Below are 27,462 nucleotides of genomic sequence, written 5' to 3'. Positions count from 1 at the left end.
GACCCCCGTGGATGCCTGAAACCACAGATAGTACCAAACCCTATATATACTGTTTTCCTATTCACCTTCTCACTTACAAGAAGCACTTTACAGCTATTCTTTGGCATGTCCAAATTGCCAGCATCACTACTCTTTTGTTTTGGGGCAATTATTATGCAAAGTAGGGGTTACTCAAGCACACACATGGCAATGCCTCAGCAGTCTGTCTGACAAGAGGGCTACTGAGTGACATTAGTACAGCATGAATACACTGGACAGAGGCATGATTCACATCCCAGGTGGGATGGGACAGGACAAGAGATTTAATCAGGCTACTCAGAATGTTGCACAATTTAAAACTTATAAATTGTTTATTTCTGGAATATTCCACTTAATGTTTTCAGACTGCAGTTAACTGCAAGGAACAGAAACCATGAAGAGTGAAACTGTGGATAAGGGAGGATGACTGTATACTAACTATAGTATTCCAAAGAGGAACAGATCATAATTATAGAGTTAGAGACCACTGATGGTATAAATTCAAGTCCATTTCTCTATCTATATTCTTCGTGTGGAACATTAAATAGAACTTTTATACTTACATAGCACAGCAGTAATAATATTGATTTTAGAACTTAGTAAAGGTCAACATTGATTTGTAGACTGCATTAGATTTACGCTAGCCTTCACTCTGGAATTCATGCAGCGGGCATTGTTTCACAAGCTCCATTACAGCTAACAGCCAGGACCACAGGCGCAAGCTTAGACAAATTGTCAGAAGAAATTTTGATATTTGTCTTGTTTTAAGATATGGTATACTGCTGCACCATATCTTTTAAATCCTTAGTGAAATGGTGTCTTGTTAAAAAAAAGATGAGTCTTTTCATTGGGTTTCTAATCTGACAGGTTTTGGTTTTTCTTTTCTCTTTCAACAAATTTATTTTGGGGATCTACATTATGCCATATTTTGTTCTAAGTGATGGATAAGCAGAAGAGAGATAGACCAAATGACTGTCAATCCAATAACAAATATTATCGTCATTTGTAATCATCGAAATTAGTGGTCACATATCTGACTGCACATTAGACTTACTTGTGGAAGCTTTAAAAATAAATCCTATGCCTTGCCACACAAAAACCTGTACACATAAATGTCCACAGCAGAATTATTCATAATAGTCCCAAAATACAAACAACCCAAATGTGCATAAGCTGATGAATGGACAAATAAAATATGGTACGTATATAAAATGGAATCATCTTTAGTAATAAAAAAGGATGAAGTCCTGTTACGCGCTCTAACGGGGAACCTTGAGAGAGAGTTGAACGGAAGACGCCTGCGCAAGGACACAGACGGCGCGGTGCCGAACAGAAGACGCCCGCGCAACGGACGACGCCCGCGCAACGGACGGCGCGGTGCCGAACGGAAGACGCCCGCGCAGACACAGACGGCGCGGTGCCGGGGACAGGAAGCAGACCGGTGGCTGTCTGGACTGGGATTCTGGGCGGGAGTGAAGACTGACTGCTGATGAGTATAGGTATCTTTTTCTTTAGAGAGATGAAAATGGCCCAAAATGGACTATAATCATCCCAGAAATGCAAATCAAACTACAATGTGCTATCACCTCACACTCACACCTGGTTAGGTTGGCTATTACCGAAAACACAAGTGGTAACAAGGGCTGGCAGGGTGTGGAGAAAGGGTTGGTGTGAATGTAAATTGGTACAGCCTTTATGAAAAACAGTGTGGAACTTCCTCAAAACATTAAAAACAGAACTACCATATGATCCAGGAATACCACTTCCAGGTTTATCTCCAAAGGAAATAAACTCAGTATCTTAAAGATGCTACATCTAATTTTAGAATTGTAACCCAAGTTTTGTATCTGTAGTACGTACCCAATCAATTGCATTTTTCCTGCCAGTCTCTATGGCATCTGTGCAATCTTCGTAACTGGGATTCTGCCATAATTTTTCCTTCAACTCAGTAACCAGGCTGGAAATGAGCCCACTTAGAAATACAGTCAGCAGTGCTGGCTTCTCTCAAACTTCGGGCAGGCCTGACCTCCTTCAAGCTGGCTGCCTGCCTAACATCCTGCTTCACGTTAAGAGAATTGTGTGCCAGACACGGCACTGCCACTGCCTGGTGACAGTGCTCCTGGAACTTCACCTGCTTGAGCGCTTACACTGGCCTAAGCAAGCAGACATGGCCTGGAATGCCTATGGGGACTTCAGCAATGACTGCTGGGCATGAGCAAGATACTCCTGGATTCATCTCTTTTTCTCACTGCCCTACTAGTAAGGTTACCTTTGAAATCTTGTTAGAATATAAAATTTTTACAGTCATATAGAGTACAGAAACATTATTTAGTAAATATTGTCCTTTTTTAAAATTTAAAGATAAATTCCAACTAATTCTATTTTGAAACATTTTGAGATTTTCACTACAAGTTAATATTTCTGAAGGAATGCTAGAATCAATCAAATTCTCACATTCTAACTCCAAAATGGTGGGAAATCAGGGGGCTCAAAGTGTGAGTGACTGAAAAGTGTAGCAACCAACTGCTCTTCATCAACGTGGGTAGCCCTGTCAACTCTCGTGTCCAGGGGCCACCGCTAGGGCCAATGTCGGAAATAATCTAAAAAAGGAATCAAAATACGCCCAACAAATGTGTGAAAGACATTTAACTGAGCAGGAATAATAAATGCATGGGAAACAGGATGAAAAGCCTTTGTGAAAGATCATACATTTAGAAACACAAAGTACATAGATGTGAGAGGCCAGACTGTACGTGCTTTAAAAACCTCAGGGACACAGGCGAGCAGGTATCATGCTGAACACATAGGGCGGGTGCTGTTATCACTCAGCAAAGCTGGGAGTTCACAGCAGATGTCATACATTGCTCTGCTGGTCAACAGAAAAGTCCAAAACGAACAATCGTCACTCTGTGTGTTTTGTAGGCGCTGCGATCCTGATTTTATAATTAAACCTTAAAAGTAACAATTGCCAGAAAGTTGAAAACCCCAAATTCAACAAAAAATTATAATTTACAGCAAGTATTCATTAAATGTTTATTACTTGAATGACAATTTCATCCAACAATCTCTTAAAACTAACAATATTTAATTTTTCAAATTTCATATGATCTTATTCCTTCAGTGTTCTAGTTTCTAAAAGCTTGATGAGTCTTTCTTATAAAAAATCCTTACGCTCAATGAACAAACTGATGGCATTATAAAATTATTTTAGTTCAAATTAAATGTAAATTCTTGCCAGACATTTCACCCAGCTGCAAATTATCCAAACTGAAACAAAAGTATAAGTTAAATTTTTATATCACTCTCTAAAAACTCATGAACTATTATATCCTACCACTTTAGGCTTTATTTAGGTTTTGATTTTAGTTGAAGCTTACCATCCCTCAGATTTTCTAATTACATAACACATGTCTTAGTATTCAGAAGTATTTATATTCTCAATCAGGAAGACAGGAACCTGAAACAGACTGTCTACACAAAGCTCTGTCTCCACTAGGAATAGTCCATGAGCATGTTTCATGCTCACACAAGGATGGGCTGTTACTGGAGTGCTGTTTTGTGCAGCGGGTGTTTTTAATTCTCTAGTTTTTGTTCAAAACATAGTCTTCATGTCAATCAGGAAGAGAAGTCCATAATTTCTTCCATATTGAACTTGTCTGTCCACTTTTGCAGGTCTTGTGCATCATTTATCTTCCATAATTTTGTAAAACACTTTAGCCTTTTCCTGGGGAGAAAATAAAAGTAGTACTTATTTTATAAATGAAATTGTTGGGGAACAATATATTTCATTGAAAGCTATGAAAAGTCTATAACATCAGAATACCCAACAGGGCTCTGTGATTAGGAAGCTGTCTCAGCGAGCCTTCTAGTGAAAGGCGTTTTCAGTGTCACTGCGATAGAGACCAAGGCTGTCCGTCACTATCCCTACTGCCTCCAGGAAGGGAGAGCCCAGCTTCCTCCCTTTTCTAACTCAGCCAAGGCTGTGGATACTCATAGGATGAAAAGTAAAAGTGATTTAATAAAATAAAGCTAGCTAATGAAAGAGTAAAATATCAACATAACACAAACCTGCTTTTCTTCTGCAAAAAACAACCTAGTTATATGTTTAAGGTATGAAGCCAGGGTATCCGAGTTCCAGTTACTGCTTCACCCCTAACTACATGTGTGACTCTGGTTTCTTGGTCAGTACCCTGCCCTGCTTGGCCTCATTTTCCCCAACAGTACATCTCTCACAAGGTTACTGATTACAACAGTATACATATCTCACAAGGTTGCCATAAGGATTAAATGAGTTCATATACGTAAAGCAATAAGAACAATAACTTGGATAGTGTCTAGGCTGCTGCAAAGCACTGTTGTGACTTGTTTCTGTGCATAGTAAGCATTCAATAAATATTAGCTCTTACAACAAACCCACACCAATGCACAAGATTTGGTTTTGTTTCTTTGATCTGGCCAACAGAATTCATGAGATAAGCACTTTTAGTGAAAAAGTAAAATAATTAAATATAGTGTCCTGATAAATCATCAGATGGCATTCCAACGCTGCCTCTTCATACAATTCTGTCTTGTCAAGATAACTTTCTAGATTTCAGAATGTCAAATAGTAGTTGGAAGAGTTAAATGTTTTATAAATTTATCAGTAAATATTATCGCTCCTGCTTTAAGGGATATATAGTAACAAGTATAAACTCCTATTTCATTGATACCTTGCAATATATCTTTTGTAGTAAACTTTTATTCTAGTTTTTTTTTTAGGGGAAAAAGAAAAATCATAGGAAACAAGAGGAATTAAAGTAGTCTTTGGACTTTGCATAGAGCTAGGGCCAAGCTTATTTTTAAACTCACAGATGATTACTTTTCTCTATGGAAAATGTTATACAAATCAATTTTGTAATACATAATTGGAAATAGTCAACCATTGGTTACAATTTGCTTCTGCTTGGCAATGCAGAAATGATTCAGAAGAGAATGTCAGCAGAGAAAGCAACATGTCATGTGCAGGACCCCAGCCCCTTGGACCTGGTCCATGGCGGTTACCACGTGCAGGGCCCCGGCCCCCTGCACCTGGTCCACGGCGGTTACCACGTGCAGGGCCCCGGCCCCCTGCACCTGGTCCACGGCGCTTACCATGGTAAGGTGCGCAGAGCAAGGCAGAACCACAGAGGCAGGAAGAGGAGAGAGAGAAGTTGGTTGTACAACTGTACTTCAGGGTACAAGTTTCAATTGTTTCTTTAACTAATACTAGGTATCAATATTTAAATTTGGTCATGATTTCCAGATTGAAAAAGTATTATTATAGTACGGTGGCCAGCCAAGATTTCCAGTTTGACCTACAGTCCGTCCATTCATGGTCATTGTTATCGACCAAGGCAGTAGCGTCCTATTCCAGGCCAGTTCGAGTCCCCAGGCAGAGCAGGAGTGGGGCAGGAGGCATGTAAGGAGCTTATGTTGTTTGATAATTTGAAAAACAAAAGGCTGTAATTTATTTATTAATGTGATTATTTTCCTAGTAACATCCTTCCAAAGTATGTCTCGGGTTTATATGCTGACTACATACAGGCTTGATATCAAGGGTAAGAGGTAGAATGCATTCATACAGGTATTATAGGGGACTGAGAAAAATCAAGTTTGGAATGAAAAATTTGTCAAAAACAAACCCACAAAGTGACATGCAGACACTGACTACAGTTACGTACTTACATAATACTATCATTTCCATTCATGTCCTGACAGAATTCTTAATTCCTAAATGCAACCACTGCATATTTAAATGTAATATATGAAAAAAGAGGTACCTCAAAGGTTTTATACATTGAGTTTTAATTTTTTTTGTATAAATGAATGTTTTAAGCAACTAATGTGTTGGCATACATTAAGAAGTTAACTTAATTCTTTAGAAAAAAATGACAGAAAAACCAATTTAGCAACTTAATAGAGAAAGATCGGCCTAGAGAAGCAGGCTAAATCACATGAGCTTTGGGAGAGTTGTTTTCATTTAATTGTAACTTAGTGTTTCAGAGTATCTGTAGAAGTGCTTAAAGGTAGATGTGATATTCGTTCATTCACAGGACAATCCTCCTTCATGGACAACTTGGAAGGTTTCATTATAAATAAATAAAATGCAAAACAATCATTCTGACCTTTTCATATTTACTAATCCTTCCAGCTCTTTTGACTTGCTAGCTGCTTTCTTTAAAATTTCTCCAGGAATATCTGCTAGTTTGGCTACATTCAGCCCATAACTCCTTGCAACAATTCCTCTGGTTATTTGATAAAGAAAAGTGACAAAATCAGGAGCTTCTTCACCTACAAAATGAAACAAAAACAGAAAAGGAAATGAAAAACAAGACAGACCTGCAATTTTAAAGAAATTAGAGGATTAAAGAAGATATATAAATTCTTATAACTTCATTAAAATTTACAATCTGAAAAAGAAACGTTATCACTTTGTTAGCTGTTTCGATCAATTTCACATCTATCTCCAGAAAAGGATAAAGACCGTTCTGAAAATGCTTTTGCATTCAAGCTCTTTCAGCTCACTTAAAATGGTTTTAAAAAATAATCCACTGCAAGCTAAGATATACTAAGTTTTATACTGCTCACTATACAATTTGAAGTGAATATCTATATCAAAAAGAGAGTGATCTTATGCATGCTGCTCTATAAGTTCTCCTTTAAAAGAAGTGTTACTCCAGCGAAAGAATGTGCTCAAACAGTCTTGTAGGTATGCAGTCTGTCTAGTAACGTATAGAAAAGCTGTCTCTAAAAGCACCAGAAACAAAACAAAAACAGAGAAGGAAATATTATACACTGCAGTTTCAACACGATTGAGAAATTCTGGCTTATTAAATATCCCAGTAAGCAAGAGTAAGATGTATGGAAGTGGCTGCTGTCCAGAACCAGCCCAGACCCTGCTTCTGAGGGACAGGCACTGCCCCGCGGTCAGGAAGGTTGTCAGCCCGCAGTCCTCCCTAGATGCCCTCCTCAGGGACGGCTTAGCTGAAGAGAGCTGCTTCACCAAGGTCACAGTTGATTGCCCTAAGCAGCCTGTATCCAGGGACTGGTTGCTATGCACGTTGGTAGGCAGCCTCTAAGATGACCATCACAGATCCCTGCCTCCTAGTGTTCATGCCTGAGTCATTCCCTCTCCTTGAGTGCAGGCCACACCCAGTGACCTGCTTCCCATGAAAGGAATATGGAAAAAATGATGGGACGTCACTTCTGAAATTAGATTACGAAAGACAGTAGCCTCTGTGTTGGGCACTCTTGCTTGCTTGCTCTGAGGGAAGGCAGACGACACGCTGTGGGCTGCTCTATGGGAAGAAATCGATATCTCCGGCCAACAGTCAGTGAGGGCTCAGAGGCCGGCCAACAGCCACGGGAGTGGGCTGGGACATGGATCTCACCAGTCAAGCCATGAAATGACTCCTGCCCTGATCAATACCTTGCCTGGAGCCTTGTGGGAGACGGTGCAGGAGAGGTGTTCAGCTCAGCTATCCATGGAGTCCTGACCCACAGAAATTATGTGTTTGCACTTTTAAGCTGCTCTGTTTTGGGGTAATTTGTTATGCTACAATAGATAACTAATAAAGGGTATAAGGTCTGACCCCAAGTTGAGTTAACTCTGAAGGCCAACTGAGCCTCAGAGCTCTTCAGAGCCCACCCCACCCAGTCCCGCCCTTCGGCATTGACCACACCTGCACTCCTCAACAAACCTGCACGTGCAAGTCTCGGATTCGCTTTCTGGGGAACAGGCTACCACAGCGTAAAGCCAGTAGCCACAGCCACCATCACGGCTGCCTGGCCTGTGCAGGTTCCCTTTTAATTTGGACAGACGGTAATGAAACAATGGAGCCAAGAACCTGGTGGGCCATCCTTTATTCTAGCTCGCAACTGATGGGCAAGAAAATACACACAGTGGGAAAACACTTCCCTTTCCATTCAGTGCTCCCAAAGCCACTGACTTTCTCTGGGTTCTTTCCCTAGAATCAAAGGCCCAACAGTCTCAGTCCCTCTGCACACCTCCATTTTGGCTGCCTCCTCCCCTGCAACCACCTGGCCTCTATCGCCTCTCAACAACGTGGTCTCCTCCCTTCTCCTAAAAATGGCCTCCTAGCTCCTCCTTTTAAAACTTTTCCCTGGGACAACCCCTCCCCCAGCACATATTAGCATAACCAAGCCCCTTCCCAAGCATAAAGGCAATCAGCTGCCCCACGTGGGAAGCACCATTTCTAATAACAGTGAACAAAACCAAACAACACAAATTACACAAACTTATTTGCCCAACACACAGATATGCATCCATATAAATTAAAAACTTTTAAAGAATTGGGATATAATGAAATATAATATGAACCCAATATTGCACACAGTTTAATCCTTGATAAATCAAAAGCACTTCAGGATTATGCAGCTTTTATTAGAAAATTCAATACAGTTGCATCATGTTGCAAAAATGTCCACAATGAACAAGACTTTTTTTTTTTTTTTTCATTTTTCTGAAGCTGGAAACAGGGAGAGACAGTCAGACAGACTCCCGCATGCGCCTCACCGGGATCCACCCGGCACGCCCAACATGGGGCGACGCTCTGCCCACCAGGGGGCGATAATCTGCCCATCCTGGGCGTCGCCATGTTGCGACCAGAGCCACTCTAGCACCTGAGGCAGAGGCCACAGAGCCATCCCCAGCGCCTGGGCCATTTTTGCTCCAATGGAGCCTTGGCTGTGGGAGGAGAAGAGAGAGACAGAGAGGAAAGTGCAGCGGAGGGGTGGAGAAGCAAATGGGCGCTTCTCCTGTGTGCCCTGGCCGGGAATCAAACCCGGGTCCTCCACACGCTAGGCCGACGCTCTACCGCTGAGCCAACCGGCCAGGGCCCACAATGAACAAGACTTTTAATAATGTTTGATAACCTAGCATACTGATTATAAGTTTACTGAGAGACTTTTCTCATAGATTACTTCATTTGATAAATGTGTATGCATTACTCTTTTATTGGCTAAAAATTAAAACATCAAAAAAGGGAGCACAACAGAGAAACAGGATAATGGAATTTTCCTAAACCTCCTCTAGGAATTCACAACAGGCAAATTATACCTTTCCAAAGGGGGTGCTAGAAGTGGGAGGAGAAAACAATGCTGACACTCTCAGGGAATCAGAGACTAAACCTTACATTATGAGTCCAAATAAAACTAAAGGAACACAAAGAACAGGTGAGGAAGTGGGTGCGAACAGACAAGGAAAGGCAGCAAGGCGACACCTGTACCCGCCAGCCGGGCTCGCGCTGTCTGCAATGCTCACAGCCAAAGGCGGAGGGGCAGCTGCAGGGAGTCAAAAAAGCAAACTCTCCTCATCAAGACAAATGTTTTCTTTATCACTTCAAATGGGTTAGTTTTAACTGATCTCCCTATCTCTGGTATCACCTCTATCATCTAGGTGCATGCTGGTCTTTTTAAAAAAGGATTCATTCATCTTTCTGTCCAACTGTCCATTATAATCCATCCATCCATCTGTCTGTCCATCATCCTTTCCTGAAAGCCTATATGCCACAGAATCCCTTTACTTAAATATTTATTTGATGTTATTTTGCTTTCTATATAATATACAGCATATATAATACATAGTTATAAAATGCTTTTTACATTTACTATACCTATGAAATAGAGCTAAATTATAGAAAATATTATAGTGTTCTGAATAACTTATTAACATACCTCAGTGCTAATTATGGTAGTTTCCACACCATCAAAGTAACTAAAGTGACCACTATTCCGTAATCAACTGGGGGGACTCTTTATATAGTTATATTCGACCTGAAGGCTGTCGTTTGCCCTCATCCCTCACTCCTCTTTAATGGGGGAGGAAGAGTATGTGTGTAATGGAAATACAGAGACTGAGAGAAGCAGGTGGAACAGAAGATGGTAAAAATGACTTATTTCTTAACAACCTCACAATAAAAATTGTTGATAGGCCCTGGCTAGTTGGCTCAGTGGTAGAGCATCAGCCCGGCGTGTGGAAGTTCTGGGTTTGATTCCTGGCCAGGGCACACAGGAGAAGCGCCCATCTGCTTTTCCACCTCTCCCCCTCTCCTTCCTCGCTCTCTCTCTCTCTCTTCCCCTCCCGCAGCCAAGGCTCCACTGGAGCAATGTTAGCCTGGGTGCCGAGGATGGCTCCATGGCCTCTGCCTCAGGCACTAGAATGGCTCCAATTACAGCAGAGCATCGCCCCCTGGTGGGCGTGCCAGGTGGATCCCAGTTGGATGCATGCAAGAGTCTGTCTCTCTGTCTCCCTGCTTCTCACTTTGAGGGGGTAAAAAAATAATAATAATTCTTGGTAAGTTATGACCATTTCCTAAATGGATACTATTGAAAAGCTTGTCTGACACTGCTTAGAGTCAGCGAATATCATAATTCATGTTGCCATTTGTTACAGGGAAACAGAAAAATCTGGTTTAAAGCCAAACTTATACAGGCAGTTTTAAAATATACATGTCCTGACCAAATAGATTCTGAAGTCACTTTCAGGATCAAGCCATTAAGATTTAGAGGTGGGTAAGGTTAGGTGACTTGTCCAAGATTTTATTGACTGGAATAGCCTAAAACACTGGTTTCTTTTAGGTCCACTGCTTTATGTACCATATCATGGGACACAGACAAATATAGCATCTTGGAAGCCACCAAAGAGCGCATCTGGAGCATTGTACAAATGAGCTATGTAATTGCCTCTAATTTAACAGAAAAGGAGTTAGGTCAGCAGTAATGGATGGAGCATAGAGATAGCCAGGAATAATATTGAAAGTGAGCAGGCAATGAAACAATGCTTCAAATATTTAAGTGGAAATGATTTTCAACCAAAAAGTCTAGCCCTTGTGAAATTATAAATTAAGTATGAAGATATAATGGAGACATGGTCATTCAGGCAAAGTCTACAAAATTTTACCTCCTTTAGTGGATATGATTAGCATCTATCTATTCCACCCATAAGAAAACCCTGATTCATAAAGGCGTCAACATCCTGACCATGTAACTCAGGGAACTGTGTTCTCACACTCAGCTCCAAAAGTTGATCCTGATTATAATCTAGGTAGTTCAAAGTCACCCCTGCCATTCCCATTTCTAAAAACTGGTTTAAAATTGAGCTTGTGATTCAACTCTAAAAATGAAATGGGACAATGATGAGATCTAGTGAGCATCTGAGAAGAGTTCCATTGCTCCTAAGACAGAGTCATGAGAAATGCTGATCCCTTCTCTTCCTTTGGACAACATCAAGTCTGGTTGTAACGCCAGAAAGGGCTGAAGGCTTCTTGCCACTAGCCTGATGATGAAGCTAGCAGGGCAGGAAATCAGAGCCTGGAGCTAAAGCCTACTCTCCCTTGCAGGTTTCTGTAGTGGGAGATTATATACATCCTTATTGTTTGAGCAAGTGTAAATTCAAGAGTTCTGTTACTTGCAATCAAATGCAAAGTAGCAAAGGCAAGAAAATTTCTACCGATGATGGTAAAGGCAGGTCCCAGGACAAAAGCTGGGCATGCCTAGGGAGCGATCAGATTAGATGAGCAGGAGAACAAAGGACTCCAGAAGGAATGCTCTCAATGGACAAAAGTGGAACCAGTAGATTAAATCATGTAGAAAAATGTCTAGAGAGGCGTTTTGTAGAGCTATCAGAAGATATCAGGAGATTTAACCACACACGCAAATAAGACAATGAAATGAAAAAATAAAAACAAGGCAATTATTACCTTCAAGAAAACAGAAAAGGCCGTGAAAGAAAATGCACTTGTCTTCATACTTGGTTCATGAGTAAGCAATATGTTGGTCAAATAAGTTTGTAAAATGTGACTTTTATGTTTGCTTGCTCATGGTTTGCATTGGGGGTTGGGCAACACAAGGTGTAGGTCTGTGAAATTGCAAATTACTTTCCTGTTTGGGAAGGGCCATTGTTTTGCTAATATTTCCTGGAGCAGAGGTTTCCGAACTAGCGAACCAGAAAGCTTTGAAAAGAGAAAAGGAAGAGGAGAAGGGGAAGCCATGTTTTGCAAGTAGAACAGAGAGAATGCAGGGTGCTGAGGAAGAAGCTATGTTGGCAGATGGGGAACCAGAGATGAGGGGCTTATGTGAGCTCTGCTGAGACTGATGAGGCCTTTGGTTCTAGGAGGAACCGGAAAAGATTCTCCTGGTTGTGAAATTAGAGGGAAGTGTTTCCCTGTGTGTTGCTCGTCGGCTGGTGTCAGGCTTTAATAAAGGAATGGCCCACCATCTTCTGGCTCCACTGTTTCTTTACCATCTGCCAGAATCCAATGTGAACCTGCATGTGCATGGCCGTGACAGCGACTGGCCATATACAATATGTTGGGCAGATAAAATGTATTATGCTCACTTTGTTAAAGAGGCTGTTGCCCAGGTGATATTAATGTGTGACTCTGGGCAGGCAGAATCCTTGTAGCCTGGGGCTTGGTTTTGGGATTAAGCCTTTCCCACCCTTTTTTGATGTGGGGCGGTACAATCCAATCATGCCTCAGAGAAGTGACTTTGTATTAGAGACTTCCCTATTTTGTATATTGGATTAAGGGTTTGGATTTCTACACTATAAAATAGGGGTATAATGAGAGTTTGCGCTCTTTGTTCCTGAGGTTAGCATGAGAGAGCAGAGAGAGTAGAGCCAGCAGCGGAAGGAGGCCACATGGAGGAGGCCAGGAGAAGCAGCCAAGATGGCGGAGTGCTGAGTGAGATGCCAGTTTGTGTAGTTTGTATCTGGGATAAGGAAGGAGATGGGGAACTGAGGAGAATAAGGCTGGTGAGCTAGAAACCTTTGATTCTAGGAAACTCGGATAAATCAGTAGCTTTGTGAGCACTGAATGTGATTGGGTTTTGGAGCCCAGTGTGTGTTTTTACTTGCCCGCTGGGTGCAAGCTAGGATTAAAGATGAAGGCCCATCAGTTCTTGGCTCCGTTGTTTCTTTACCGACTGTCCGAATCCAATGCGAACCTGCATAGGCCAGAAGGCTGCTGTGATAGTGGCCGTGGCTTCTGGCTTTACACAATACTTACTGGCAATAATAGTGAAAACAAGGAATATGAATAAAACAAAAAAAAAACGTGGAACAACCTCACTGGGATGAGAGGAAGAGAAAGCTGAAGACCTCCATCTAACATGATGAGAAGTTACTCAATATTAAGTCGAACTGATAAACCAAGAGAGAGAAATATATACACATCTTTTAGAAATATAGAAGAAATGAAGGAACGAGTTAAAAGCAGTTGCTTTCAGACTGGGATGGGAAGACCGCATGGAGGAAGCAGGGGACTGCTGCCTGGTAATGTGAGCCTGTAAGCATCATTTAATTTTTAAAATTATGTTCATGAATTACATTTCAAATCAGTAAAATAAAATGCCAAAACACAGAAGTAAGGCTCTGGGTTAGCTGTCAGTTCACATTAAATGCTTACCACTGACCCTTCCCCATTGGTGACCTCTGTTTTATCACCCGGCTTTAGCTTGTAAGCTCCTCCTGTCACTTTGGATGCAGATTAATATATATGAAACTGCTTCCACAACAGACTTTACAATGTGTTTTTCAAGACTGCATGGTGCTGAAAGACAAGAATTGCCTAACATTACTTTATCTGAGATCCAGAGCTTTGTTTTATTTAGGTTAATTGCCTGATTTCCTTTTCAGGCCCATCCTTATTGCTCTTCCAAAATGAAATCTGGACTTCAGAGTGTCTTGGATAATGGATTATCCACTGTAGCACATCAACTGTGTAGACCACCACTGATCTACAATTGGTAGCTTTAAAAAATTACTACCACAGGGAAAAAAAGGATGCTAAAACCTACTTCATTACACACAGCAACCTGAACTTGTTTCTATCAGCAAATGGTATTCTTTTTCATAAAATGCTTCATTTCTGTGACACTAACAGTGAGTGGAAAGGCTGAGGAGAATCTGGTAGATCCCACGTAGCAGCTCTAGCAGAGCAGAAGAGAGCCTGCCACAGAGGACATGGATCCTAGGCTCAGTTCACGTGGTAGGTATGGGCAAGCCAATGCACATATCTGAAGTTCAGTTTCCTTGTCAAATTAAGACAAAGCATGTCCAATATAGAACACGGCTCTTAGTAATTAATGTTAAATAATGTTTTGGGGAAAATATTGGGCATTTTAAGAGACAACTGATCATATTCTGCACTTCAGTGTTAGGGCATCTTTCCTAAGATGAAGCTAAGAGGAAAACCGAAATATCCCCCTAACCCCACACTCTTCTTATGAAAAATGAGATACGAAATATCAGGGAAAACTCAGAGATGGCAAGGATAAAAGTGAATTCTATTTGACCTAAAGCTTAGCAAAAACTAATTTATATACATGTCATAAACAATCAACATTCATGCTTTTATTATCAATAAGCAATAAGTTCACCTGACCAGGCGGTGGCGCAGTGGATAGAGTGTCGGCCTGGGATGCAGAGGACCCAGGTTCAAAACCCCAAGGTTGCTGGCTTAAGCGTGGGCTCACCAGATGAGTGGAGGGTCACCGGCTTGAGTGTGGGATTACAGACATGATCCCATGGGCACTGGCTTGAGCCCAAGGCTGCTGGCTTGAGCAAAGGGTCACTGGCTCAGCTGAAGCACCACCACCCCCTGACCCATCAAGGCACATATGAGAAAGCAATCAATGAACAACTAAGGTGCCTCAACAAAGAACTGATGCTTCTCATCTCTCTCCCTTCCTGTCTGTCTGTCCCTGTCTGTCCTTGTCTCTGTCTCACTAACTTAAAAAAAAAAAAAAAAGAAGAAGGCAGTAAGTTCATGTTCCTATATACTTGAATTTATCAAACATGAAAACCAACAACATTCTAGTCGTACCTATTACAGGAAATGTTCCATACCTGGGTCTTGTTTGCTTTCATCCTCGCTGACCAAGAATCCCATGTGATAATTCCCCACCTGCTGTGAGTAACTTTTCTCTAATTCACAAACTGGCGGATAATGGGTGACAAACAGTGTTAAGGATTTCACCTAAAGTAATAAGACACATAATAAACGTTATTTTAAAATTTTATTTAATTGAACATTTTCTCTAATTTTGTTTTTAAATTTTTAAATCTTCCACTAATGTTGCAAGAAAAGTAAAATGAACATTCATACACCTTTCATCTAGACAACCATCAATATTTTGCCGTATTTTCCCCTCCTCCCTCCCTTCCCACTCTGCATACTCTCACACACACCCTTTTCCAAAACCATTTGAAAATTGATTGCATATATCATGACACTTCATCCTTAAATACTTTTAAGATTCTATATTTTAAGAAAAATATCTCCTACATAAGCAGAATAAAATTTATTACATTCAAGAAATTTAAAAGATATATTACTATCCTAACACACAGCCTATAAATTCCCCTCAACTGCCCCATTAATATTCTTTATAAATGTTCTTTTCTTAATCAAGGATCATTTAGTGCACTGAGTCATGTCTCTTTAATTTCCATTAATCCCGAAGAGTTCCCCAGCCTTTCTTTTTTGTCTTTTATGACATTAATATTTTTGAGATATCCAAGAGAGCTGTTTTGCACAATGTCCCTCAATTTAGACTTGACTGATTGTTTCCTCCTGATTAAATTCAGATTAAACCTTATTGCCAAAAATATCACGTCTATGTAGGTGATGTACTATTTTCAGTACATCACATTGGGCAATCTGACCCATTATTGGGGTACTAAATTTGATTATTTGTTTTAAGTGGGTGCCCAGAAGAGTCCTTTATTGTACTGATACCTTTCTCCTTTGTAATTAATAAACATCTTGTGGATGATGGTTGGACTCTCCAACCACCTTTCATCCAAAGTTTTTACTGCCTGTTCGTTATCGGTGCCTCAATCAAGTATCATTATGGTGTCTAGTAAACATAGTTATTAGTTGGCATTCTATAAATAGTGCTTTCCCTTCTCCCACCATACCCCCACTATTTTAAATTTTGTTTTTTTCTTGATATCAGTATGGATTCTATGGATTCTTTAATAAGCATTATTTTAAATCACACATTATTAGGCATTATAGAAATCCCTATTCAAGGGAACTTAATACCAAATTATGGTCTAAAACTTGGTAGAAGAGGGTAATTAAATTGAAGAACTCTAATTTTGATTTACCTGCCATTCACTTTATAAAAAGTCAGACGGTGGGCCTTCCCTCTTAAAATAATTACAAATTAACCCTGTTAAGGCAGGGTTTCTTTGACAAGCGGCTGTTAATATCTCCCCTGGAGCATCTCCGCAAGGCACCCCTTCCCAGAGCAGACCGCACTCCCAGCCAGAGGACCAAGGCCGTGCACAGCGCTACCCAGCAGCCACACAGCCTCCTCGTTGCTCTTCCCTGACTGCTCTTCCCCGTCTCAGCAACCAAAAGACACCAGGAAAACAAGTATTTTCATTTGTAAAAAGGTGGGAGAATGTTGTTAAAAGAATTCTCTTTAATGAGTTACCTGTAAGGTAAATTTTATCTAAAAATAAGTTTCTTCATTAACATTTAAAATATCCAAAAGGAGAAGTGACACAGTCAATTCTGTCATAGTTTGTTCCTGACAGTTCTTATTTATTTATTAAAGACTTTATTCATTTTAGAGAGGAGAGAGAAAGAGAGAGAGAGAGAGAAGGGGGGGGAGGAGCAGAAAGCATTAACTCCTATATGTGCCTTGACCAGGCAAGCCCGGGGTTTTGAAGCAGCGACATCAGCATTCCAGGTTGACACTTTATCCACTGCACCACCACAGGTCAGGCTGTTCCTGAAGGTTCTTAAGTGAATCTCTAAATGTCACCAAATTGCTTTTGATAGCAGGCCGCCAACGTGGCCCCCCACAGCTTTACCTCTCAGTGTTCATGCTTTCTCATGGTCTCTTCCCACGTGAATCAGAGCTGGCCTGTATATCTACACACTGTAGCGGCAGTGGCAGTGTGCGGCTCCTGCAGCTGGGACATAAGCACTGCTCCTTCTGCCTTGATCTCCTGGACTGCTTCCTCAGGGGGACGCGGGCGCACACTGTAGGGACACTGAAGCAGCCCTGTGGGAAGGAGCTGAGGGCCCTGGACACCACCAGCACCAACCTGCTGGCCTTGTCAGTGAGCTACATTGCAAGAGAAACCTCCAGCCCCAGGCAGGCCTTTGGATAACTCCAGCCCTGGTGGCTACTTGACAGCCATCTAAGGAGACACCATGAGATAATGCAGTGGTGCCTTGAGATACGAGCAGACCAACAATTTTTTTAAGATACGAGCTGCCACTCGGTCTGTATTTTTGTTTCAGATCATAGCAAAATTCTGAGATACTAGTCGTGATTCGGGAAGCTGCCGCTAGTTGGCACATTGGCACACGGGTTCAGTATCAGCAGCACAACACCAGCATCTCATTCTTTTTCACATGTTACCTGCAGAATCAAGTCGAATCTTGTGCGCTCTACTCGTTCTTGCATCATTTTTGCATTTTTTACTAACTTTTTTTGTGTGCTATCATGGGGCCAAAGAAAGTGAGCGTAAAGGACAGTGGTGAGAAGAAGAGAATGATGTCGATAGAAGTAAAGCAAGAAATAATAGAAAAATATGAGCGTGGTATATAAGTGATTGAACTGGCAAGGCTGTACGACCGCAATACATCTACAATTTGTACCATCCTTAAACAAAAGGATGCCATCAAAAGCACAAATACAGCAAAAGGAACTACAATTCTGTCTCAGTTAAGAACAAATATCCATGAAGAAATGGAGAAGCTTCTGCTGGTGTGGGTGAAAGAGAAAGAGCTGGCAGGAGATACAGTGACGGAGACTGTAATATGCGAAAAAACATGTATTATTTATGGCAACTTGAAGAAGAAAGAACCATCAACCTCAAAAGAGGCAGCAGAAGATACATTTAAGGCAAGTCACAGTAGGTTTGAAAATTTCAAGAAGAGGTCTGGCATCCACTCGGTGGTGAGGCATGGTGAAGCTGCGAGTGCTGACGTTAAGGCATCTGAGGAGTACATCGCACGTTTTGCTGAGCTTATCGCAAAGGAAGGCTACATCCCCAACAAGTGTTCAATTGACGAAACAGGATTGTTTTGGAAAAAAATGCCCCTGAGGACTTTCATCACCGCAGAGGAGAAGAAGCTGCCAGGTCATAAACCAATGAAGGATCATCTGACCCTTGCATTGTGTGCAAATGCCAGCGGTGACTGTAAAGTAAAGCCACTGCTAGTGTATCATTCCAAAAATCCTCGAACCTTTAAGATTCACAAGATTCTTAAAGAAAAACTGCAGGTTATGTGGCGTGCCAAGGCTAGGGCATGGGTTACGCGGCAGTTTTCTATTGAATAGATAAATCTCGCTTTGGTTCTGCAGTGAAGAAATATCTTCAAGAAAATAAACTCCTGGTGAAAGCACTACTAATCCTTGAAAATGCTCCAGCCCACCCACCTGGTCTTGACGATGACATTCTTGATGAGTTCAAATTCATGAAAGTCCTCTACCTCCCACCCAACACGACTTCAATCTTCCAATCTATGGTTCAGCAGGTCATTTCCAACTTTAAAAAGCTTTACACAAAGCACTTGTTCCACCGCTGCTTTGAGGTGACTGAGAATACAAATCTAACCCTTCGAGAGTTTTGGAAAGATCACTACAACATCGTGATATGTTTACGCATTATTGACTTGGCATGGCAAGAGGTTACAAGAAGAACTTTGAACTCGGCATGGAAAAAGTCATGGCCTGATATTGTTGCAGACAGGGACTTCGAAGGATTCGAACCAGAGACCAAGACCGAGGTAGAAGCATTGGAGGAGATTGTGTCCCTCAGAAAGTCGATGGGTCTGGAGGTAGATGAGGGTGATGTAAACGAGCTCATGGAGGAACATGAGGAGGAACTCTCAACTGAGGAGTTGAAGGAGCTACAGATGATGCAACATACAGAGCTTCTGCTAGAGATTAGTAGTGAGGAGGAGGTAGAGTCAGAGGAAATGATTTCTACAAGTGAAATTAAAGACATGCTGGCAATGTGGGAGGAACTTTCAAGTTTCACTGAAAAGAAACACCCAGAAAAAGTTTCAGCTGGTCATGCTTCAGCATTTCTGAATGACACTTGTTTGTCACATTTCTGTAACATTTTAAAAGGCAGGCAAAAGCAAACCTCTTTGGATAGATTTTTATTCAAAAGTCCTGCAAGTAAGTGAAAGTGCCAAAAGTGCAGCCAAAAAGGCAAAAACAGGTGATGATTAAATGAAAAATACGTACTGTTAAGCTTAGGTTAAGTTTAAAGTTAAGAAAGTGCATTTTTTTACAATTAAGTTTTTGTGGTTTCATTTTAAGTAAAGAAAGTGCAATTTTAGTTTTGTTTAAAGTAAAGAAAATGCGGCCTGACCTGTGGTGGCGCAATGGATAAAGCGTCAACCTGGAAACGCTGAGGTTGCCGGTTCAAAACCCTGGGTTTGCCTGGTCTAGGCACATATGGGAGTTGATGCTTTCTGCTCCTCCCCCTTCTCTCTCTCTCTCTCTCTCTCTCTCCCCCCTCTCTAAAATGAATAAAAAAAAATCTAAAAAAAAAATAAAATGTAGTTTTAGTTTATATTTAGTGTTAAGAAAGTGCAGTTTTAGTTTACGTGTCTACAGTGCCTTCATCCCTTCTACTCCCTCCTCCTCCGCCATTCACCTCCATTAGCCGCACTCGTCTGTCTCCAAGGTAAGAATACAGTACTAAATAACACTTTTTTCTTTTATTTCATGTATTTTGTTATGCATTGGTAAAGTACACAGGTGTGTTTCTTCTTCTTTTTTTTTTTTTGTATTTTTCTGAAGTTGGAAACGGGGAGGCAGTGAGACAGACTCCCGCATGCGCCCGACCGAGATCCACCCGGCATGCCCACCAGAGGGCGATGCTCTGCCCATCTGGGGCGTCGCTCTGTTGCAACCAGAGTCATTCTAGTGCCTGAGGCAGAGGCCATGGAGCCATCCTCAGCACCCGGGCCAACTTTGCTCCAGTGGAGCCTTGGCTGCGGGAGGGGAAGAGAGAGACAGAGATGAAGGAGAGGGGGAGGGGTGGAGAAGCAGATGGGCGCTTCTCCTGTGTGCCCTGACCGGGAATTGAACCCAGTACACCTGCACACCAAGCTGACGCTCTACCACTGAGCCAACCGGCCAGGGCCTACATGTGTGTTTCTTAATTAAAAGCACGTCTTTTTTCATAATTGAGGATGGTTTGGGGATGTTTCACAGGGCTGGAACAGATTAAATCTATTTCAGTTATTTTAAATGGGAGAAATTTGTTTGATATTCGAGTTGACTGACTTACTAGCTGAATTACAGAACGAATTAAACTCATATCTCAAGGTACCACTGTAGTTTAAATGGTAGAAATTTGATATACGAGTTGACTGACTTACGAACTCGATTACAGAATGATTAAACTTGTATCTCAAGGTACCACTGTACCACCCAGCTAAGCTGGCCCCTAATTCCTCACCTCCAGACGCTGTGAGAGGTAATAAATGATTATTGTTGTTTTAAGCCACTAAGCTTTGGAGTAATATGTTATTCAGTCATAGGAAATGATGCAGAGCAGAAATAGTAAAATCAAACTCAAAGGTAGCAAATTCAGTTCTGTCACACTTCGTTCCTGAAGGTTAAGTGAATGTTTAAAATGTGTTTGATAGGACTTTTTCTAAACTTATGATATATGCCTTCTATAATAATTAAAGGAAAATTTCTGAGCTATATCTTTTTGTAAATAAAGAATTTCTTTTTAAAGATAAAGTATTTATTTCAAAGTAGAAAACATATCACCAATAATTACATATGTAATCTGTTTAAACAAAAAATTGAAGGCCACCAAAGTTTAAAGAAAAAAGGTTTTTACTTTTACATTACATTTTTTTGCAAAAAAATATCAGTAAAAATATTTAAGGAAGAGGGGAAGACACAGAGACAAAAGAGTAAGAAAGTGGAAAACAAGATAGAAAAAGAAAAACTGAAGAGGACACAGGTTCTGGGGAAGGTGATAGAACAGGAGGGAAAAAATGGGAGAGACTAAAATGAACAAGGCAGGGAAAGTAGATAAAAGGTGAGAGTTTGATGGGAGATGACAGAGATTGAAGGTTTGACATTATTAACATTTCACACTGAGATGCTTAGAAATACACTCTGAAAACAGATATGCATGTAGCAGGGATGTTACTGAAACACAGAAGGCACAAAACATGAGATCAAAGACCTTATATCAAGATCTTTAAGGATATTGTTGCAAAAAGAATGTGATAGGGTAAAAATGGCACTATCTTCTTTCTGTTCTCACCTCAAGGATTGGGTTGCAGGTGGGTGATCCCTGCGCTTGACACAGAGGTTGCCATGAAAATTAAGGTACAATTCTGCATGGAATTATTGGCAGGGGGGCACATCAAAAAATTTCAAACATTATTTAGGGCCGATCTATACTACATCAATGTGATCAATGTATGGCATTCGAATAATAAATTGCAGGAATAGTGTCAACTGTAACAATTAAAGATAATTTTGAATATTTAGAAACTGAAGTCAGGAAAACAATTTGTACAGTATGTACCAATATGAACAAAAAATATGCATGATACTTACATCTCTAATAAAATGCTCAAGTGTAGCATAAGCAATAGCGATGCCATCGTGGGTGCTCGTCCCTCTCCCCAATTCATCCACGATAACCAAGGACTGTGATGTTGCTTTTCTTATTATTTCTGCTGTGTCAGTCAGTTCTTCCATAAATGTACTCTGTCCTTTATATATATTATCTGCAGCACCCATCCTACAAATGAGATGAAGACCAATTTTCCTCTGAGCTTCATTATTAGGCAACTAGGCATTATTTTCTGAATAACAAATATGAAAGATCCTTAAGGGTCTATACACTTTGAGGCAATCACAGCTGAAATTACATTAAACAAAAGAAAACATGTATTTGATATAAAGAGTGCCTGATATCAAACTGCACCTTGTAGAAATGTTCTGGATAGAAGAATCTGAGTACTGGACAGAGCTCCTGAAAGGAAAAGAAACTTCAGACTCTACCTTCTTCTGACCATTCATTTGTATTTTTCCGAAGCTGGAAACGGGGAGGCAGTCAGACAGACTCCTGCATGCGCCCGACCGGGATCCACCCAGCATGCCCACCAGGGGGCGATGCTCTGCCCATCTTGGGGCGTTGCTCTGCCGCAATCAGAGCCATTCTAGTGCCTGAGGCAGAGGCCACAGAGCCATCCTCAGCACCCGGGCAAACTTTTGCTTCAACGGAGCCTTGGCTGCAGGAGGGGAAGAGAGAGACAGAGAGGAAGGAGAGGGGGAGGGGTGGAGAAGCAGATGGGCGCTTCTCCTGTGTGCCCTGGCCGGGAATCGAACCTGGGACTCCTGCACGCCAGGCCGACGCTCTACCACTGAGCCAACCAGCCAGGGCTGACCATTCATTTGAAAGCAAAGTGCTGGGACAAAACTCACTCACAGGGGAAAACAGTGCTTCTCTACATCACTGTGTTTAAAATCCCTAAGTACTAGGATAGTGTATAATTAAAGGCTTTTTCCAGTATTTCCTTAACTGATACTACAAATTAAAGCACCATGTTGAAATAACAAGATAAAACTTTTTCACAAAAACTAGAACTATAGAGGTTTATTAACCTCTAGGTACATAATATAAGCTCCTATAATTTCATGGGACACAATTCCTGGAGATATAAAGAAATGGGTCCAAAAAATATAAAGGTTTCTTTCCTGTAAGACTTCTTAGACCCTTTAAGATCCTGCTACACACTGTGCATTTCCTAGAGAAGGATCTGTGCACAGCATTTCTCTAACATTTAACCATGAATCCCTACAACTTCTCCTGGAGCACCCCGTGACAACAAAACACCTTTGATTTCTAGATCACATTTGGAAAAACACCTATTTAGTACAAAAAGAACCTGAGGAAAAAATAATTAGGCAACACTCACTCAATTCAGATTTTCAATATGCTAGCCAGCTTTGTGAATTCTGGTAACTATTTTCTCAGTGAAATACCCTCATCAATGTAGTTTTGTTATAACAGTTGACATGTGACCTACAGAAGAATAATGCGTCTTTAATTTCTGGAGAAATCGAGCCTTAGTCATTGTGTGGCTGGAGCCCAGCACAGGGCAGGAGAGACCAAGTACAATGTTTTCCCCACAGATTATGAAGCCTTCAGAGAGCTGCTCTAGTGATCAGTGGCATTTAGAACCACTGATCACTAGAGCAGCTAGTAATGAATTACAGCATCTATGACGAACTTGATACGGTTTAACTAACATTGCTGTCAAACTCATCCATTTTAAAATCAACTAACTACACAACATAATTTTATGGAATGTTGTTAGCTTAGGAGCATTCTGGCTACTTTTTCAAAGCTCAAATACTGTTACACCTCAATTTTCAAGGTTTACTAATATATCCTCTACGACAAAGCAAGAAAATTAAACTTTACCACTTTTGTAACTATGCTAAATTCATTAGAATCATCTTTGATCCCCATTTAACATCGACTGGTTTTACTCCGGACAGGTTGTGAGCTGACATAAAGAATAAATTTTTAGCTGATAATAAAGTAGCTCGGGTAAGGCAAATATTTGGGGGGGGGGGGCCTATGATTCTCAAGAAACAATTCAATGCGATAGTTTAAGTATTATAGTTAACTGATTTCTAGAAACCCTAGTAACAGAGTGGTCTCCTTGACAATTTCAGGAATTGGAGAATGCTCTTGGGAAAGATACTCAAAAGTGAGCTTCAAATCAGAGAGAAAAGATAAATGCTCAATTAATAATAATTAAAAAAAAAGATGCTAGCTAATTGGTAATTTCAGAAAAAAACAAAGATGTGCCCCTACTCAAACTGAATTTCCCAAATAAATTTATATGGATTTAAAAGTTTAACATAAAATAGAAACCATAAACACATCAAGCAGTATAAATAAAATTTAATCTGTAGACAGGTGTGGACGGCTGGCTCTATGCACACAGCACCAATACCCGAGTCTAGCAGCCTCCTGGGGTCAGGGGCCTGCAGTGTCTCAGAGTTTCTGTCCTGCAGGGGCCAGCCCAGAGTTCAGAGGATCTTAAGTGTACTTTTATTAAGCAATGGTCCCAACTCTACTTGTGGTTTTCAAATATCTTATTAGCTCTTAAATCCTTTGTCAAATGATATTTTACAAAGAAATTCACTCTGCAGATGAGATCAAAAGAATGCTGACTTGGTTAGAACCCCAGCGCTATTTGGCCCCCTTCCCTCTCCAGGGCTTTGCGAGACTCATCAAAACCTGTAGGACAGGCCCTGGCCGGTTGGCTCAGTGGTAGAGCGTCAGCCTGGCGTGCAGAAGTCCCAGGTTCGATTCCCGGCCAGGGCACATAGGAGAAGCGCCCATCTGCTTCTCCACCCCTCCCCCCTCCTTCCTGTCTCTCTTCCCCTCCCACAGTGAGGCTCCATTGGAGCAAAGATGGCCCGGGCGCTGGGGATGGCTCCTTGGCCTCTGCCCCAGGTGCTAGAGTGGCTCTGGTCGCAACAGAGCGACGCCCCGGAGGGGCAGAGCATCACCCCCTGGTGGGCAGAGCATCGCCCCCTGGTGGGCGTGCCGGGTGGATCCCGGTTGGGCGCATGCGGGAGTCTGTCTGACTGTCTCTCCCCGTTTCCAGCTTCAGAAAAATACAAACAAACAAACAAACAAAAAAAAACCTGTAGGACAGCTGGAAAGACACTGCATTTGCAACCAACACATTTTCTCTTACAGTTCTGTTTTTCCACTGCACCTGATCATAAAGTAGAGACACTGATGAGATGCTGAAGAAAAGAGGGCTCGTTAACCAGAACGAGACCCCAGGGGAAGTTCGCGTTTGGAGGGGGAGTCCACATTTGTAGTGGGTGAACTGTTGCTGAAAAAATATTTTCTGGTAACTTCTCTTAAGAACTATATGGTATGTTTATTTTTTCAATAAATTTCAACAATATAATGACTATATATGATTCCGATGGACACAGAATTTTATCACTAAACACATTTTCCTTTTCATCTTTGTTACTAGGAAACAATTGTATAATATTTTATATTACCAAGTAGCAACCTTGACTTTATCTTATGTTTCTATTTCTCTTTGATTCAATGTCTCTGAATACCATATTACTCTTATAGTATCTTTCTCTATTGTATATACTCCAATAAACTGCCTAAAATAAGTTTTTGGAGTAAAGTAGGATAGAAATTAACAATAGTATATTTTTTTATAATTAAATGAGTTAATTCAATGAGTATTTGCAAGACATATTACTGAACAATGATTCTGAAATTTTTGAATGTTGAAATGTTTTAGAGATTTAAAGAATTCCAGAACATGTTATCATTTTGTCCATATTTATATTCAAATGTAACATAAAATGCATTAAGTTTTATCTTAGAGTTAGTTTGCTCTGAGTAGACAGGTTAAAGTTATGTGATTAAGAAAAAAAAATTACTCTGATATTTTTAGGAGAGGCAGCTGACTAATCTTTCTAATCCCACCATTCCCTCCTTGCCTATAGCCATTATATAGGTCAACAAGGCTTAACAAAGCATTAATGGAGGAAATAAATATTTACTATCTTGAATCAGCTTCAAATATCAAGAACATTTTCATAAAAATTTGAACAAGAGTTTGATTTTATGAGATCTTGATATTTTGACATAACGATCGACACGTTGCTAAATTATAGCGAGTCGGGTGGGCCTCTCTGCCCCTTCAGATCACAATCTCCTGGCCACATGCAAGAAAGTGCTAACATGAGGGGGAAACACTGCAATTAATGGAGAAGGTATTTTCAGACTGAATGATCTTGGCAATTGTTAGAGACAATGGTTATTCGTATCAACGTCAGCTTGACATACTTAAAGTATCTTTAAAATAACTGTGGGGTTCTATATAAATAAGTAAATAAATACAATTTACCATTTTGGATGTCTAATTCAGTGGTATTAAGCACATTCGCAATGATGTGAAGCCATAACCACTATCCACTTGTAGAAATTTTTCATCACCCCAAGACAGAATCTCCGCCGTACCCATTAGAAATATAACTACCCACTCCCACCCCAGCCCCCGTGGCCTCATTCTCCTTTGTGTCTCTATCAATGTGTGCATTCCAGGTTCCTCGTATAAGTGGAATCATACCCCATTTGTCCTCTAAGTGCTGTGTATAGGAGAGCTTTCATGTTAGCTTATTTTATCTTCTTTTTGAAATTGAAGATGTTCTATTTACTTCACTTTTGCAGAATTCTGTCCAGTACTGGTATCTAGATTTCTTGGGGAGTTTTTGTATATTAAGTATATTTTACAGAAGGAAAATAATCTCCTGAATAACAAAGTAGTCTTAAAGATAGTTTAAGTATGGAAGGAAAAAACCCACAAAATTTAAAGTTCAAGAAGAGAAAAAAAAATATTAAAAGAGGAGATATTACATGGAATTTAAAAGGTAGAAAAATATGAAGTAGTAGGTCTGATTTGTATTTTATGAAATATAACTATTATTCCAGAAGTGGAATGAAATCACAAATGATTTATCACTACATGTGTACAATTTTAAAAGTCTGGAAGTGTTGATGGAAAGAGACTTGACTTGGGATGGTGAACACACAATATAACATACACAAGAATTGTGCATCTAAAACCTATAGAATTTTTTTAACTAATGTCACCCTAATTAAAAAAAAAAGCCTGGAAGGCCACATACCTAAACAACAATGATTTTCAGGTGGTGAAATTTAGATAATTAAAATTATTTTTCATTTTGAGCTTTTCTATAGTTTTAAATTTTGGACAATGAATAACATTGTCCAAATGTTAGCATTAGGAAAACAAATGTTCTTTTTTTTAAAATCAAATATTTAAGAACACTTTATAGTCTATTGTATCATTACATTAAAACAAAGTAATTACCAGGTTAAATAACTACTTTTTTTTCACCAATATCAAAAATACTTTATTAGCACTAATAAAATTATTATAATAGACAGGAAAAGCTTTCTTTCTCTAGTATAACTGTTTCCGGTAACAGTTACAATCAGATCACTCTACAGTAAGTAAAGTCAATTCACAAAAGTTACAACACTGAACTGAAAATATAACCAAGCAAGAACCAGTGTATCAATCTTTCAATTTCATCGAAACATTACTGAGAATCAAGAGTAACACATGAAAATGACAAATGTATTCACTCACAAGAACCCCTGTTCACCTGAACCATCTACAAAGCACATGTAAAACCACTTATGAAGGACACAGGTGTTTTCCTATCAAAGGAAACCCACTATATCCCTACCTGGCAAGTCATTCTCTAACTAGTCCATTCTGGGGGAAAGCTCTAAGAATTTCAAAGGAAAATAACTAACACAGTAAATGCTCTTTACCAACTTTAACT

The 27,462-nt window shown here is 40.4% G+C and overlaps 1 protein-coding gene across 3 annotated transcripts in view; it reads right to left on the bottom strand.

The window, feature by feature from the left end:
* Window positions 1-2,758: 2,758 nt before the first annotated feature.
* The window catches only part of MSH3 (mutS homolog 3), a 209,971-nt gene continuing 185,267 nt past the window's right edge, over window positions 2,759-27,462 (bottom strand). For 2 of the 3 annotated variants that reach the window (XM_066381757.1, XM_066381758.1), the window contains 4 exons: window positions 21,634-21,820; window positions 14,906-15,035; window positions 6,162-6,327; window positions 2,759-3,742 (listed from right to left, as the gene is read on the bottom strand). In XM_066381757.1, coding sequence (XP_066237854.1) covers window positions 3,634-3,742; window positions 6,162-6,327; window positions 14,906-15,035; window positions 21,634-21,820 — 592 coding nt within the window. In that variant the 3' untranslated portion in view covers window positions 2,759-3,633. Of the gene's footprint in view, window positions 3,743-6,161; window positions 6,328-14,905; window positions 15,036-21,633; window positions 21,821-27,462 lie in introns of those variants that run through there. The other variant, XM_066381759.1, reaches the window with a different exon arrangement.

This window comes from Saccopteryx leptura, chromosome 4 (genome assembly GCF_036850995.1).
Source record: "Saccopteryx leptura isolate mSacLep1 chromosome 4, mSacLep1_pri_phased_curated, whole genome shotgun sequence".
In the NCBI taxonomy this organism is placed as follows: Eukaryota; Metazoa; Chordata; class Mammalia; order Chiroptera; family Emballonuridae; genus Saccopteryx; species Saccopteryx leptura.
The sequence above is the reverse complement of the archived record's forward strand: the minus strand, read 5'-3'. Positions and strand labels throughout refer to the sequence as shown.